Below are 17,167 nucleotides of genomic sequence, written 5' to 3'. Positions count from 1 at the left end.
AATAAAAATATTTTTCGATGACAACGAAAAATGAAAGTAAGCAAATGAACGGATGAAATACTATTTCCGTCCATATAAGACATCAATTATTTTCATTTTCATCTATCCCACATAATTAATCTTTTTTTATATAATTAAACACTTTATATGACTGGAATGTATTATAAAAAAAATTATTTAAAAAAATAATAAAATAGTTAAATAAGTAAAAAAAAGTTATAACAAATCTATTATTATTTGTTTAAAAAAATTAAATAAATTATGAGGACAACAACACTGTGACATAAATTTTTGCCAAATAAGAAAATAAAAATATTTTGATGGGACATAAAAATAAAAAAATAGATCAATAATCTTTCTAATGACTACAAATTTATAATACAAACTTCAATCAAATCAAAAGACCAAAATGATAATATTACCACGTAAGGACTATAAAAGATTTATCCCTTTAATCAAATAGCAGAATAGAGTACAAGAAAAAATTGACTTGAGAAAGCATAGGGTAATTATTTATTTATATATAACTTAGATCGACAATCTGTTCTTTCTTACAAGGAACAGTAAGTGTAACAAATACAGACATACCATAACGTTAAATCACAACTATTCTATTCTATTCTATACATAAACACAAAATATGAGACTTATAAGTCGCAACAAAATAAACAAAGCAACACTCTTCACAACCTCCAAATATTTCTATCTTTTTTCCTGCATAAAAACAACATATCATATTAACCAACCCCACACCACTATTACATTAATCCACTCATAATCCTTAAAAACACCAAACAATAATTTCCCCTATGAGCTACAAAAGGGATTGTCTACAAAAGATAAAGAGTTCACCAACAGCAGAAATCGAAAATAACGAAGAACGAACAATTTTTGCACGAAAGATTTGTACAAACATGTCTGTGGCAATGAACTAAATGAAGATCTCAGAATGCCGGCTATATAAGCAAACTTTGCACAAAAACAAAAAGATAAGTGTCGAAAAATACCTAGCAACATCCGAGGGTTGTCGGGTACCCATACCATAAAGGCCAATGGAACATACACGCAATATACGCACAAACTCATCAGTTTGTAATCGGGAGAAAGTCTACCCCAGAAAAATGTACATACGAGCCGCCACCGACCATTTCCATGCTTTCATCAACGTAATCACAAAAGATCATAATTTATGTACGTACTTTGGATAAACAAGTTTCGGACCTTATTCTATTGTCAAGATGAATAGAAAAGGTAAATTTAGTAGTGGGGAAGAGCGAATATTGTGTGACCAGACCTGCAAAAACAATAAAATTACACAGGAAGAGTCAGAATATAGGGGCACATTTTGAATTTACTGCGAGCAGAAGAGGGATAGAAATTACCATAAGGGCAAATTCCTATTCCCCGAAGAGGGAGTTTTACTGGAACTTAGCCGGTCGTTAGGGTCACTTTTGATATTATGAGCAAGAATGTACAGAAACCCTTTTCTTTGTCTCGTAACTTTATAGTATATAACATGACGGAGCCCTGCAATGCAACATTGAAAGTTAAGTGCTACGACATTAGATCAAATGAATAAAATCCATAACTAGGTGCTTACTCTGGTCCAAAAGCAGCTATACAGGAACAGGTATTGGGAATCGACCAGCTACTGTATAGATATTTACGGGAAAGGTTGGTGGAACGAATGATTTGACACTATGTATGTTATTCACTAAGAACGAGCTTCTCTCAAAAATTTTCCCGCCTGAAGGAGGTAGAAATGATAAGGCACATAACAAGCAGTTCAGCGAACGATGGCTTCCACTGCAAATCGAACAAGGCGCAATAAACTCTCGACATCTTGGAAGTTGAAATCAAGTGCCTTCTTTAGAGATGATATAGCCTCTCTCTGAGAGGTTTCTTCCATCCGGGAAATGGCAGCTGTGTAAGCTATTCTTGATTTCCTTGAAGCTTCCATGGCAAAGTTAACATCCTGTGCCTGCAAAATAAATTATTCAAATTGCAATCAGATTAATCGACCTTCTAATTGACATAGATGGCTAAAAATTTTAGAGACTAACACCAATACACAACAATGCTATTATAAATATTTGATATGAGCAAATGAACAACTAATTATACTTACAAGAGTTAGAATACGCAAGAAACCAGAACGATAGCGTGAAGTGATAATATGGCTTCCCGGAACTTGTGGAGAGTTAGCAGCTTTAGCCAACGCTGCCTTGTCGGTTGTTTGGTGGTTCAAGTTGTCAACATCAGATGCTGACGAGGAAGGAGATTCCCCTGAACCAGATAATAAATCAGTAAAATAAAACATAAAAAGATGTCAAAGCTGCTTAAGATTGATGAAACTAAATTAGCACTTGAAGGGGATATCAGGGCAGCCTTGATAATTTAATAATTACATCACAAATCAAACCACTTACACTATATTAATAGTGTTAAAATATATTTTAGAAGTGGTAGGAAATCTCAGATTCGAAAGGCAATCCTCTTGGCACATTCCAAGTTACGGAGATGTACCCGGAAAAACGTGGATTAGTAAAATGTGCTTATTCCAAGAAAAAAATAGGCTCTGATACTATATAGAGAAATAGGAAATAAATTATTATTTCATTCCAAGAGAAAAATGAAAGGAAAGTATATATATATATACATATATACATATATAGGTGTTTAGAAAATCTGTCATAACAAACTAAGTCTAGCTAAATCATAGATATAGATATAGAAATGAATTGAAATATCTATCTAAAATATATTTCAACAAATAGGATTCTCAAAGAAATAAACAGAGGGAGTGAAATATAATTTAAAGCCATCAGTCTATAGTAGCAACTCTAAATAGATGAGAGAGTTAAGTGTAATGTTTAACGCCATTTTGATAATAATCCAATAAATGAATACCACCTAACACAACTTCCTCTATCATAATCTTTGTTGAGAACAGTATGGGAACTATTGGCAACAATATGTTCTATTCAAAACATTAATAAATACATTATATCCGAAACATTACCAGAGGGAACAATTTGCAGAGCTTGTTGTATATCCTTCCGGTCCTTGTTTGTAGTAGTATGTGAAGAATAAACCACTCGCATGTAAGCCACCTCCATGCACTTGTAGGCCAAAGCAGCAGCAGCCATATCTTTTAGCTTTTCATATTCATGGGCGCAAAACCTACCAGAGAACAACTATTTATAAACAAGATCGAACTCGAATACTTTTTCTTTTTGACTTGACGCCATATAGCTCTCCAATTGATACAACAAATAATTAATTATTGGAAGAATGAGAAATATAGGCTTAGCTCCAACTCATATAAATGCAAATCAATAACAAAAGAATGCAAATATTTTCCCAAATCAATCCAAGACTTGGCGTCACCCAGATAAAATCACAATTAAGCATTAACATTTTTCTAAGTCAATATAATATAGGTGTAACAGAAACTAACTCGCAGAGTTTTGCGGTGCTACTGTATATTTGCTTTGAGTTCGCTTCACTGCTCCCAGACTCCAACAAAGAGGCTCCATGGAGAAATTTAAGGGCAGCTTGGAAATAATAACCTATACTTTCACTGGACCCAGAATTCTACATAAAAGGAGCACTGTTATGGAGCATGAATGAAAATGGAAGTAAGCTGTACAGTATTCCAAAAATATACACAAACCTTAAGACGATCAGCCAGGTGTTTGAGGTCCTTGGCCTCTTTTAAAGCGTGATTAGCTGCATGACTAGAGGAATCCCTTCGAAGAGGACTCGGGGCATCAACATCCCTTGCCTTGTGGGAATTTGGAGTTGGATGTCTTATAGGTTTACCATTTGGGTTCTCAGCTCTCTTTCTTTGGTTTAGTTCCTTTTGTGCATCACCATTATCACATGCTTCAACTGCCATAGTTTTCAGACCATTTTCTTTCTGCAATCCAGGCACTGTCTCAGTCTGGGCCTTCGCTGAGGGCGGAAGCGAGTGTGACTTTTCACTCCGACTAACTTCTGCATGGCTGTTTTTTCTTGATAATTTATCATTTCCATGCTCCTTATTTTTGCCCTTAATAGAATCAGATCCATCATGACCAAATTTATTTTGACTTTGTCCTTTACTGCTCTCACCCAATGTTCCTCCAGCGGTGTCTTTCTTTGGAATAAACTTCTCACCCTTACTAGGATTGCCAGATTTCTCATCAGACTTGCTTCTTCTACTCTTTAACTTGTCGTCCAAAGCCTTCACATTGACTTTATCCAAGACAGACCCAGAAGTATGAACCTTATCCTTAGAAGCCCATTTTCCTGATTTCTTGGATTGAAATCCACTACTGTCAGATGGATGAGTATTCACTTTTTCTTCAGCTTCAGGTTGTTCCGAATACTGTTTTACACTGCCATACTGATTAGTTTGGCACAACTTATCACTATAGGCTCCAGTAACCTGATTTTTCACCAGTCCTTCCCTGTCATTTCGTCCTCCTTCACCAGCCGAAGGCTTTTTTGGACTAGCAGCAGATAGAGAGCCAAAATCATGAGTATCATCTTTTCCATCAAGGTGCTTCATTGATGATGTGACCTTATCAGGATTGCAAAATCTCAAAGGAGATGAAGATACTGATTCAACAGGGGAACCCTTCACTTCCAGGCCACCAGTTTTGTGTTTATGTGAACCAGATACCTTGGAGGAGCTAGAATTGGCGGCAAGCGAAGGTTGTACAGAACCCACATCATTTTTCAAATAGTCAGCTGCAGCCTGATTGTTGCCCAGATACAGCCCATTATACTGGTCTTTTATGCCCTTACTCTTTCTGTCAGATCCTATATTGGTTTTACTTCCACTGGTTTCTTTTCCACCAGACTTGGACACTCTAGGTTTCTTTTCTTTCCTATGGTCATTCTCATGCATTTCTTCCACAAAATCACTACACTCATGCCACCCCCGTCCTAAATTGGAAATGGATTCAGGACGAAATTGTGAGGTATTAGGTTCCTTCATTTTTCTCTTCCTAACAGACTCCTCACATTTTCCTGCGTGAAGTAAATTATCTCTTGAAAAGTTTTGAACATGTTTTCCTGCATTCATATCCGAGACCACATTCTTTGTTTCAATGCCCAAATCTTCACGGTGGTTATATTTATATCTATCATTATCTGATATATTGTTTGACAAACTGGAAGAGCCACGGCCAGCTTTTGATGATGTGCCACCGTTGTCAGAAGTCCAATTATCGTCATCAAAGTGGAAGTCCTCACTCTTGATTCTTTTGGAAGCCCTAGAAACCTCCAGATCAGGCTCTTGTTTGTTTTTCATCTTTCTGTTTCGATCTGTACATGCCACATGAAGCAATAAGAAATACAAATCCAAGAAGCTAAAATAGCTAAAATAAGTTAATGTCATAATAATCCTAGTCGGGCACTGTTAATGCGTTACTGAAAGAGTAATGGATTTTTAAGAGCATACCTTGACCAGCATTGTTAACATGTGATGTTTTTTCCTTTTTAACATCATTATACTTCTCAAATGTACTAGCTGATTGTGGCATATGTTGATACCCACGTGAGTCTAGAGAAGGCGAGCGACTTTTGCTGCTCAAATTTCTTGTTCTGCCAGATGCACCGAGGTTCTTCTTTCGTAAGTTAGATGGCTTGGTGGAACCATCTAGATCAGTTTTATCTGATGCTTTCATTGTCTCATTTCTTTTCTTCCCACTCAACGTCATGGTCTGGTGACCATAATCAGGATAACTAGCATCAACTGAGGTCATGCCCACTGAAGTCCCAACAGGGTTATTAACCCAAATATCTTGATTCTCAGAAGCGCGGGCAGGAAATGGAGCAGCAGGATTATACAGGGCCATCAGAGCATTAGTTGTCTCCTCCTCTGGGATACTGCAGCGATTCATTCCAGGCCTATAGGAATAGCAAGCAGTAAAGTTACATAAAGAAAACTTTATACATGTGCTACAGATTTCGAATTCCTGTCAGCATCGACAATATTCAGCATCACTAATTAACTATTGCAACAATATCTGATCATCAAAAGCAGAAACTGATATATTCAATCAACTGGTAGTGCTATGTTAGACTTCAGCTCCTTCCAATAAGTTCATCACAAAACAACCAATCATAGAAAAATAACAATCGGATAAAATAAGAAAGTGGAATTAAAAGAACTTACAGCCAATTAAGCATCCTACAAATCCATTTATGCGGAAGACTGTTAGGATTTGTACCAACTGGAAGAAGTCTCCACTTATGACACTTGTCACATGAAACCCAATCTTCTTTGACCAGAGGAACTGTACCAGTTGGATGTTCAGAACTAGTGCCATTTTCATGGAGAGGATCCAGGTGGCCATTGTGCCTAGGATGGGTATCTGGATCTAGAGGTCGACGTGGTGGTTTTTCCAAATTTTCATCAGTACATTTTTCTTTCAGAATGTTATGTTTGCTTGAGCCCTTCTTTGCAACTAAGCCCTGATTTTTTAAACCTCCAAAAGAAGTCATCTCCCCTGAAATTGATTCATTATCATCATTTTCAAATTCAATATCTCCAAAAAAGTCTTTATATCGATCCCCTGATTTTTCATGGACCTTTTGGAGATCATTTGACTCATTTTTGGGGACAAGAGAGTTCAGATGACAGTTTTTCTCAGCATTATAAGTCAATGAAGATTCACCCTTTGACTCATCTTTTCCCATAAATGCAGCTTGAGCACTAACCCCAAATTTTTGTTTCCTCTTGCCCCCATTAGATGATTTCTCAGAAGATCGTTTTACACCATCTATATTAACAGATCCTCCTTTGAGATTCTCTTTTGACTGTTCAGAGGTTTCAGAAGCCCTAGGACCTTTTCTACCCTTAGAGATATTCGACCCAGACTGTTCAATATCATGACATTTTTCTTCTAGGGGTGCAGTAGTATGAGGGAAAGCCGCGGGATGTGAAAAATTCCCCTTTTTAGATTCAGAAACCTTGCCTGATGAACACACCAATTTGCTATCTATATGTTCCTCCTCCATGAACGTAGACCAGGTTTCTTCCTTCACTTCATCATTCACTGCATTTAAAGGGAAATTCGTAGCAGTGGTCGCATCTTTTGCATAGTCAGTAATAGCACCCTGAGTACCAGATAAAAGTGGAAGTTTCAAAGCTTTTGAGACAATTTCCTCGCATCCCAAAGTGTCCATATCAGCTTCATTTTCCTTCTTTAGGTGAGGAAATGTATAATCCTTTCTTCCATTAATTTTCCGAATGGGCAAACCTGCATAGAAATCTCCATCCTTTTCATTAGGCTTCCGCTTTTTCTGCTCAAGGATTTTCTGACTGCCTTCACTAAAGAGATATCCATTTCCCAGTACCCCAGAGCTTTCTATGCTTGCATTTTCCACATGTTTATTATCAGAGCTCTTCCTTTTTTCCGTTAGATGAATCAGATCTTCTGATAGAGGAGATAGAAGTAGCTCCTGTGGATGCGATGTCATAATCTGCTCAAGTAAAACAGTAAATTTTGCACATTTAGAATCATATCAGAAAAGGAATCCAAATTAACTACAAATGTTTTCAGAAATCAATATCATACTTTACCTGAAGAATACTGGTAGGAGATTCCTCTGACATATGCAAATTTTTAGCACCGTGTCTTTCACTAGTTGCTGGGCTGTCATCTAATGATGATGATGGAGAGACTACAAGACCAAGTCCACTATAGAGTTCAACATTCTTTTGCATCGATAGATTTTCTGAGCCAACTTTGATTCGAACTTTGAGGGTCCTCTGTTCAGAAGAATTTGCAGGCCCCTTGCTGCGTCCAGTTTTAGTGTTGGATCCTTCATCCTGTTTAGGTTGTAACCTGCTGTGCTTAATGGAACGTTCCAACAGTGAATCCTTTCCCGAAGCAGCGCGAGGTATCACTGACAGATAAGCACTTGATGGTGCAATTGAGTTTCGTCTTTGATCCTAAAACCATAGACAAATCAATTGCTCAAGTCTCCTGAATTTCATGTTACACAAAACATTGTAGGTCCTTTTTTAAGCAACAGTATTTCAACATAAATTAATTAGATGAAGTTGAACAACATCCACCTCTACTTGTAGCCTTCTAGGGGACCTTGGCGAATCATGGTTATGAGCCTCTGCTGGACTCTTTGTGTGTGACCAAGATGGCGACCGACAATGAGTAGGTAAAAATGAACCATAGCCACCGTACTTTGCCCCTGTTTAAGTGATCAAATATCTGTTTAGAAGTCTTTCGAACCAACACATACACAGCCCTAACAGAAGAAGGTAGGTCCCTTTTCAACTTACCCAATTTCTCAGCTGAAACACCACCTTCAAAATCTTTCTGGAAATGCCCCAAAACATTTTCGATTTTTTCCTCCTTCAAAAGAGCATAATCTCTATTAAGTAATTGTGAATCAAATTCTCGAAGTTAAAAACAATAATGGCATGTCACCAATTAAGTTCCATATCCCCAACAAGTACATTTAAATTTGCCCATCCTTATCTGTTCACTCCTCAGAATGGAAGGATCCTCAGACATCAGACAAACAAAAGCAACTTTCTTTTCCATTTTTTAGATACTTTGATTCCCTATCATCTAACTACACAAGTAGAGAAAACAAAGAAAATGAACAACTGTCCATCCTATAATAGAAGTTAATTAAGAGTTGTTGATCTTCCTATTTAAGCAAGCTAAAATTCACAGTTATGAGACAATCAAAAGGATCACAACAATCAACCCTAACCGATCACTCTACAGAATAACACCTCTTCAGTTTTTACCAAGCTTTTTATTAATCAATCAATGGCTGGCTCTGATCAACGCAATGAATTGATGATATGACCAGAATAAAATTGGAGATTCTTACAATGTAAGAGAAGGCAATATCAGGGTCTATTGTAGAATCTTCGCCCTCATCATGACAGCTAAGAGCTTCCCCTTCTTCAAGCTCAGCATCTTCCATCTCAAAACCTGACCCTAAACTCTTCCTCCCATCCCTACTACCCACAGATATCATCAAACCAATATATTACACAAATAAAAGAAGTAAAATAAATTGCTTAATAAGCAAAACTCTCCCCCAAAAGTAAGCCTTTTTTTTTTATTCAACTCTTTACTTTTCTCCAAAAATCTCAAACACACACATCTCACAGTAACGAAAATCCAGAAAACGCATCAATCGTATCCTTCTTTTTGATCAGATTTACAGTTGAATTGCTTCACCTAACACGAATACAACTAGAAATAAAATTGAAAAAAACCAAAAAAATCTACTCCTCGCAGACGCGTGTACCAATATTCAGTGAGGACAACAAATTTACGAAAATCGAACACGCTATGAATCACGATAGCTCTTTTGACTTCACATATCGTGGAAGAATGGATCGTATTATTCGATCTGAGAAGGTGGAATTGATGAACAGAACAAACACAGAAATCTAGAGAGAGAAACCGGAAAATCTAGAGCGAGAAAGGGGTCTGTCCGGGTTTGGTGCTGCCTGTAGTTTGTTTTTTGTGTTTTCTTCTTTGTTTTAAATTATTACTACTATTAATTAATTAATTAATTTTAATTGAGATTCCTTAATTACTCCATTATTTTAAAATAGTAGGAAATTAATAGATAATTTTAAACGATTTTAAATATACGTAAAATGTTTTCTTTTAGGGCTTTCGATAACTAACTGTGAATTACTCTTAACAGCACACCGCAGTAAATTTGTGGTTCGATCCAACGGCTTTGATCTTCCTCTGCCAGCATAGTAATCGACCGCCAGTATTCTGCCACGTCATCACAGTAATAGATTGTCAATTCAGTTACGGTTTGAATCAACAATCATTATTGAACTAAATTAATACATAATAGTATATATTAATTTATAGGTCAAATAAAGAAAAATGCATCTCACCTAATATTTTTTTGGATAGTAAAAATTACATCCGTATTCTATTTTTATTGTTAGTTAAATTTATGTATATTTTATCTATCAATAATTTTATTACTTTTATTTTTAATTATAATAACAATTTTGTAATTATTTTTTCTAATTATCTTATCTTATTTTATCAATTTATTAATAAATTTATATTATAATATCATTATTTTACTTTTTATTTGCCTCATTTTAAGATAATATAAAAATAATAAATACGTATAATATATTAATTTTTTTTAAAAAAATATATTTAATTTTTTTCACAAAAAATAAAAAATAAATCCATAAATTTTAAACTATTAATGATTTATAATAGTAATATAATGATATTTATGAAAAAAATTATACTATAACGATATTTTTAATGTTAAATAAAATGACGCAAAAGATAAATATAACCTTTACGACCAACGTAGTATATTATATATACTATGGGTGTGTTTGTTTGGAGATTTGGATTTTGAGTTGAGATTTGAATAGTAAAAATTTTGAATTTGAATAGTTATATGATGTGATATAAATAGGTGTTGACGTGATGTTTTGAATGTAAAATTGATTTTTAGTATAATATAAAAAATGAAAAATAGATGTTTGATTTGATATTTTTGGAGGGAAAAAATAGGATGAACAGTAGAAATATAATTCAATCCCTTAAACAAACACACCCTATATTTACTCATAAAAATAAATAATTAAATATAAATTATTAATATAAATTTTCATATCTAATAAAATTATAAAAAAAAAAAGAAAAAAAAAACGCACACACATTCACCATAATGATTTTTTAAATCATCATATTGAAAACATATGTTGTATATATTTAAAGGTATGTTGTGTAAATATATATAATGTACTGAAATTAATTGCAATATGTATTATTTAGATTATTATTATTAGTATGTATTATTACTCCATATATTTGATTGGGAGTATATTAACATAAATAATGTATTATCTATTATAATATAAATTTGTTGTTTATTCTGAATAATATTTCATATGTCTCTTAACAATTTATTTATTTTTTTATTTTGTTTGTCCCATAACAAATATTAATTTTTGTTTTTAGTAATGATATCATCTACTTAATATTACAAATATTTTACACAAATATCATTACCTTTATATCATATAATACTAATAAGGTTAATTTAGTCTTTTTACCTTTAATTATACTTTATCCCACTATATAGATATGGGTAGGGGTGGGCAAAAAAAACAAACTGAATCGTCGAACCGTTGAACCGAACTGAATCGCACCGAATTTTCGGTTAACTGAGCAAATTCTGTTCTAAAACAAATACTGCATATTTGATATTTGTTCGGTTCGGTTCGGTTTTTCATATTTTTTTCAATTCGGTTAACCGAACCGAATATATTTATGTATTTATAATATTATATTTTAAAATTTATATTAATAATTATATACGGTTCGGTTTCGGTTCAGTTTCGGTTCATATATTTGAAATATTTGCAAATATTTTTTATTTAGTTAGAATTTTAATTTTTTATATATTTTTTTTTTCTTAATTTCGGTTCGGTTTGAATTATTTGCAAATACTACAAATATTTTCAGTTCGGTTCAGTTCGGTTCGAATACGGTTCGCGATTTTGGGTATTTGTTCGGTTCGGTTCGGTTATCAAATACCTGCATATTTGCAAATAACCGAACCGTGCCCACCCCTAGATATGGGACAGAGGGAGTATGATTTGCCAATAATTGCATTTATATAGAGTATGATATTTTGTATGTGAATTTATGTAACATTCCATTTTTTTATTTTTTTTTTATTTGTATTGTTTCACTTACAATTTAAAATTATCATATTTACAATTTAGGATTATCTCATCTAGACTGTTCATTTTTATTTATAATTATGTTACCGTCACTGATAAATTACTAATTATTATTCACTTTTATCCATATTTATCTAAATATCACATCACATTTCACTCACTAAATTCAAATTTATTTAAGATTTTCTATTTTACACAAATGTGTTCATTAATATGATACTATTTTGTTAATCTACTATAAATATATATATATATATATATATTCAAAATAATATAAATGAGACACTATGTATAATTTTCAGTTTGTTGAAATCGAATTTCAAGTTATTTTTTAGAACAAATATTCATAGTGTGTTTGTCCGGTGGTTTGGATTTTGAGTTGTGATTTAAATATTAAAATTTTGAATTTGAATAATTGTATGATGTGATATAGATAGGTGTTGACGTGATGTTTTGAATGTAAATTGATTTTTAATTTAGTATAAAAAAATAAAAAATAGGTGTTTAATTTGATGTTTTTTAGAGTAAAAAATAGAATGAATAGTGAATTTAAAATCCAATCCCCCAAAACAAACACACCCGTACGGGATTTTATTTAATTTTTTAATAGATTAACTATCATCAATTTTTTATTTTTATTATTTTTCATATTCTATCATCATCTGCAAAATATTAAATATATGCCAGTAAAAAATATGTATAAAAATATTAATCGAAATATAATTTTCCAAAAAATAATTGGTATATATATTCAATGAATAATAAAAATTTGGGAAAATTTTGATAAAGCAATACGTCCATAATTCTTCCAATAATTGTAAAGACATTTTTTTTTTTTTTTTTTACAATTTATAAAGACTATCATTTAACATATGATTGGTGATTCGTTTATTTATTTTGGTTGTCTTTTTTAATAATAACTTAAATATAATAATTTATAAGAGTAAATAATACTTCCTTCACGTACCACGTCATTTTCCTTTTTTTTAAAAAATAATTACACACTTTAATTTTATTTTAAACTTTTTAATTTTATTTATTTTTAAATTTTAACTAAACTAATTAGTTATCTTAATTTTAATTTATAATTATTTATATTATCGAATAATTATTTTTATTAATATATTATTAATTATCTACTAATTACACCCCTCATAAAATGCCGTGTCTACAGTATAGCAGACATGATATGCGAGACGGAGGGAGTAATTTTAAAAAAAAAACCATGAAAACTGACTAGTAAATTAAATAAAAAAATAACTAAATTTAATGCACCATCCATTTCACATATTTTATGTAGAAAGACAAATGATTACTTTAAAGATACTTTTTTTTTTAGCATATTTACCATCCATGATGTAAATAAATGGTTACTTTTTTTTTATTATTGTATTTATAGGATTTTGAATATTTTTTTAAAAAAATGGATATGAATAAAATTATATGCAATATTCTAAATAAAAAATTATTATAGTAATATAATATTATTTTACAGGAAAAAATAAATCTAATGAACAAAAAAAAAAAAAAAAGTTGTTAGTACACAAACCTTTGGCTGTAGACGTGTGTTTATATCTTTACTAGTATGACATCTACTAATACCTAGCTAGTTCGCTTATTAAAAAATAATACTACATCCGTCTCATATCTATATATTCATTTACTTTTTATACGAAATTTTAGAAATATTAATTTTATATTATAATATAATAGAAATAAAGGTAAAAAAATTAAATTAACTTTATTAGTATTGTATGATATAAAAGTAATGATATTTGTGTAATACATTGTAAATTAGAATGGTATTTGTAATGTTAGTTAGATAGTACAGTTACTAAAAAAATGAAATAAATACTTTGTGAGACATACCAAAATAAAAAAATAAATAAATTATTAAGGGACGGAGAGATTAAAATTTATCTCCAAAAATAAAAGATTTAGCTACTTATTTTCTCCTATTTATGTATATTTATTTATTTAATATACAAATTTTAGATTGTATTTGACATGAGTTTTCCTTATTTTCAATCAGTTTATTTACTCAATATTTCTAAAATAATTTTTCATAAATATTATTAAAAAATATAAATATACATATACATTAATATCATATATACATTATTCATTCATAAAAAATAAACTATTCAACACAAAATATTATTTTCTCCGTCCCAAAAGTATAGTCTTATTGTGTTGGACACGGAATTTAAGAAATATTGAAATTATATTGGTGGTCGGTAAAAACTACGGATAAATGACTTTTTTGCCGTTGTGAGTATATTAGTGTAAAAAGTAGTGTCAATTGTGTAATAATAATGAAAAAATATGGATGATTTTATGGTGATATGATTATTTATGAAAATGAGACTATTGTTTTAAGACGGACAAAAATGACAAACAATTATTATATTGAAACGAATGGAGTATTTTTTATATATTACTAATACAAAATATTATTTTTTATATTACTAACACAAGTCAATACCATCAATTTTCATCAAATGATCACTGAGTGAACATACTGAATATGTCAATACACTTTATTTACTATTCTCAATATTCTCAATAAAGATACGGTGAGTTTGTTCACTTAATTTTATTTATTTATTTTTTGTGTGTGATACAATCTTTTATAAATTTATAAAAAAAAAAAATTACAATATATACATATAAACATTATTTCTAGAATATGTATTTTATTCGCTCGTAAAAAATTAATAATTTAATACAAAATTATATTTTTAATAATATCGATATAATTTTTTATATTTATCATAAAATAAGTGTTCATTTAAAAATATTAAGTGAACACGCTCTTGGGGTGTGTTTGTTTGGGGGATTGGATTGGATTTATACTGTTCATCGAATTTTTTTTTTCCAGAACATCAAATCAAACACTTATTTTTTATTTTTTATATTATACTAAAAATCAATTTTACATTTAGAACATCACATCAACATTTATTTATATCACATCATACAACTATTCCAATTCAAAATTTTTACTATTCAAATCTCAATTCAAAATCCAAATCCAAAAAAAAACACACACCCCAAGTGTTTGTTGGGTTTCAATTGAGTTTTTGTTGTTTATTTAATTTTTGGGGTTTAGGGTTTACTATTTAATTTTAGTAAAAATTATAGCAGAAAAATTGTTTTTTAGAAAATATTAACAAACAATCAATATTCATGTATTTTTATTTCTCTAGACATGTGAAAAAAATTAAAAAGAAAAAAAAAATCAATTTCTTAAATTTAATTTCTTTGATTTAAACAAATAAAAAAATATATATATTTTTCTACTCTACGTAACATACACATCCTAAAATACCCTTCCGAAAATACCCTCTTGATTGCGTAGCATTGACAATCCGCAGGGATAAGATAAAATTTCACTGAAGGGCTTGTTTTTGTTTTGCACCACATATTAATTACACATCATAATTAACAGCAAATATATTATTTATATATTTTTAATACAAATTATTATTATTATTATTATTATTATTATTATTATTATTATTATGGGTCCGACAATCAAGAACCTAAAATATATAATGAAAATAGACAATATATATTATGTACCCTCCTCATCCATTAAAAAGTAAATATTTATTTTTTAACACAAAATTTAATAAATATTGTATTTTAATAATAATGATCATAGTTTTGTTTATAAAAAAATATTTTATTCTTATAATGTATAAAATTATTGTAAAAATATTTATATAAATAAGTATAAAGAAAAATATTTACACCATTTTATAAAAATAAAATGAGTATTTTATGACCAGACAACAAAAAATATGTACTTATTAAGTGGATATAAAATAATACTCCGTCCGTCTCACATACCATGTCTATATTGCCGTTTTTATTTGTCTCACATCTCATATTATTATTTTTTTAAAAATGATTATATACTTTAATCTGATTTTAAACTTTTTAATTTATTTTTTTTAAAAATTTTAATTAAAGTAATTAGTTATCTTAATTTTAATTTATAATTATTATATTATATTATAGGATAATTATTTTTACTAATACATTCTTAATTATCTACTAATTATATTTATCCTAAATTTTCGTGTCTACGGTGACCCAGATATCCAATGTGGGATGAAGGGAGTATATATTATGCTATATAAAATTAAATAATACTCCATCCATCATTCAAATATATTCTTACTTTTCTTTTTTGGTTGTCATCCAAATTTTTTCCCGTTTTTTTTTAGTAAAAAAAAACCACTTTTTTTTACAAAAAAATAATAAAAATGTCTATTCTTACATATTTTTCTTAAAACCCGTGTTTGATCAAATAAGCATACAATTGAATGACGGGTCAAATAAATACACAATTGGATGATGGAGGAAGTACTATTTTTAATATTTTTTTAATTATATATTCGGCGTTCTATATATTATTATTCCCCGGCTCCTACCAGCAAATATGAATGCCTTAACATTATATTGAATTCCAACAAGAAGATGGCATATATTTTAAGAAAATAAATATTTAATATAATATTTTTATAAAATATAAAAAAAATAATAAATAAAAAGAAAAGCACCATTTTTGAAATGCATGTGGTTGTCATGCTAAGACAATTCTACTGAATTAGAAAACTCAATATTGAACTGAATAATTAACAAACATACATGAAAATTAATAATGTGCTTATAACAATTTAAAAGATCTCTATTAAAAGCTAATATTCCATACAATTGTATTCAAAATATTTATGTACATTTATTTACAATCAATATATAAATCAATGTTCTTAATACTATAATTTTAGTTATTCACCGACCGTATCTAATATCCGTATCCTCCATCCATCTCATATCTATATATTCATTTGTTTTTTACACGAAGTTTTAGAAATATTAGTATTATATTGAGATAAAATAGAAATAAAGGTAAAAATACTAAATTAACCCTATTAGTATTGTATGATATAGAGATCATGACATTTGTGTAATATATTATAAATTGAAAGTGTATTTGTAATGTTAGGTAGATAATACAATTACTAAAAAAAAGAAATGAATATTTTGTTATGGGACGGATCAAAATGAAAAAATTGATAAATTGTTAAGGGACGAAATGATAAATGTTAATACATTATATATTTTTTTATTTTTTTATTTTTTCCAATTTTGTTTTAAAAAAATTTGAGGGGAAACAATAATTTAAAGTGCATTTTGCCGGAGGTTTAAATTTTAAATTTGCAAATTTGATATGATGTTATAAATATAAAAATAATTTTTAGTATAATCTAAAAGTTGTTTATTCAATTTTTCTGGTGGTGTAATTTTCTATAAATATTAAAAAATATATAAAATATATACACATTAATACAATATATATGATATATAATTTATTTACTCACAAACAATCTAACAATTCAATACAAAATATTAAATATTATTAAGATA

General features: G+C 29.9%; 1 protein-coding gene across 1 annotated transcript; it reads right to left on the bottom strand.

The window, feature by feature from the left end:
* Positions 1-501: 501 nt before the first annotated feature.
* Positions 502-9,494, bottom strand: LOC127242826 (cysteine-tryptophan domain-containing zinc finger protein 3-like). The gene is made up of 14 exons (XM_051262529.1): positions 8,863-9,494; positions 8,300-8,372; positions 8,078-8,208; positions 7,580-7,951; positions 6,170-7,479; positions 5,453-5,901; positions 3,677-5,316; positions 3,461-3,597; positions 3,023-3,183; positions 2,129-2,286; positions 1,601-1,981; positions 1,383-1,527; positions 1,008-1,294; positions 502-714 (listed from the first exon to the last, which is right to left on the bottom strand). Exons 1-11 carry the CDS (start codon positions 9,010-9,012, stop codon positions 1,787-1,789), a joined length of 4,776 nt encoding a protein of 1,591 aa, XP_051118486.1. The 5' UTR covers positions 9,013-9,494; the 3' UTR covers positions 502-714; positions 1,008-1,294; positions 1,383-1,527; positions 1,601-1,786.
* Between the last annotated feature and the right edge of the window lie 7,673 nt (positions 9,495-17,167).

Source organism: Andrographis paniculata, unplaced genomic scaffold, assembly GCF_009805555.1.
Source record: "Andrographis paniculata isolate CXL003 unplaced genomic scaffold, ASM980555v1 Contig89END, whole genome shotgun sequence".
Classification (NCBI taxonomy): domain Eukaryota; kingdom Viridiplantae; phylum Streptophyta; class Magnoliopsida; order Lamiales; family Acanthaceae; genus Andrographis; species Andrographis paniculata.
The sequence above is the reverse complement of the archived record's forward strand: the minus strand, read 5'-3'. Positions and strand labels throughout refer to the sequence as shown.

Excerpts from the sequence above, each read along its gene's own strand:
- LOC127242826 (XM_051262529.1), bottom strand. The coding sequence starts at position 9,012 with ATGATATCTGTGGGTAGTAGGGATGGGAGGAAGAGTTTAGGGTCAGGT. Across the intron at positions 7,480-7,579 it reads CTCCTACCAGTATTCTTCAG|ATTATGACATCGCATCCACA; the intron begins GTAAAGTATGAT and ends TTACTTGAGCAG. Across the intron at positions 5,902-6,169 it reads TGTAGGATGCTTAATTGGCT|GCCTGGAATGAATCGCTGCA; the intron begins GTAAGTTCTTTT and ends CTATTCCTATAG.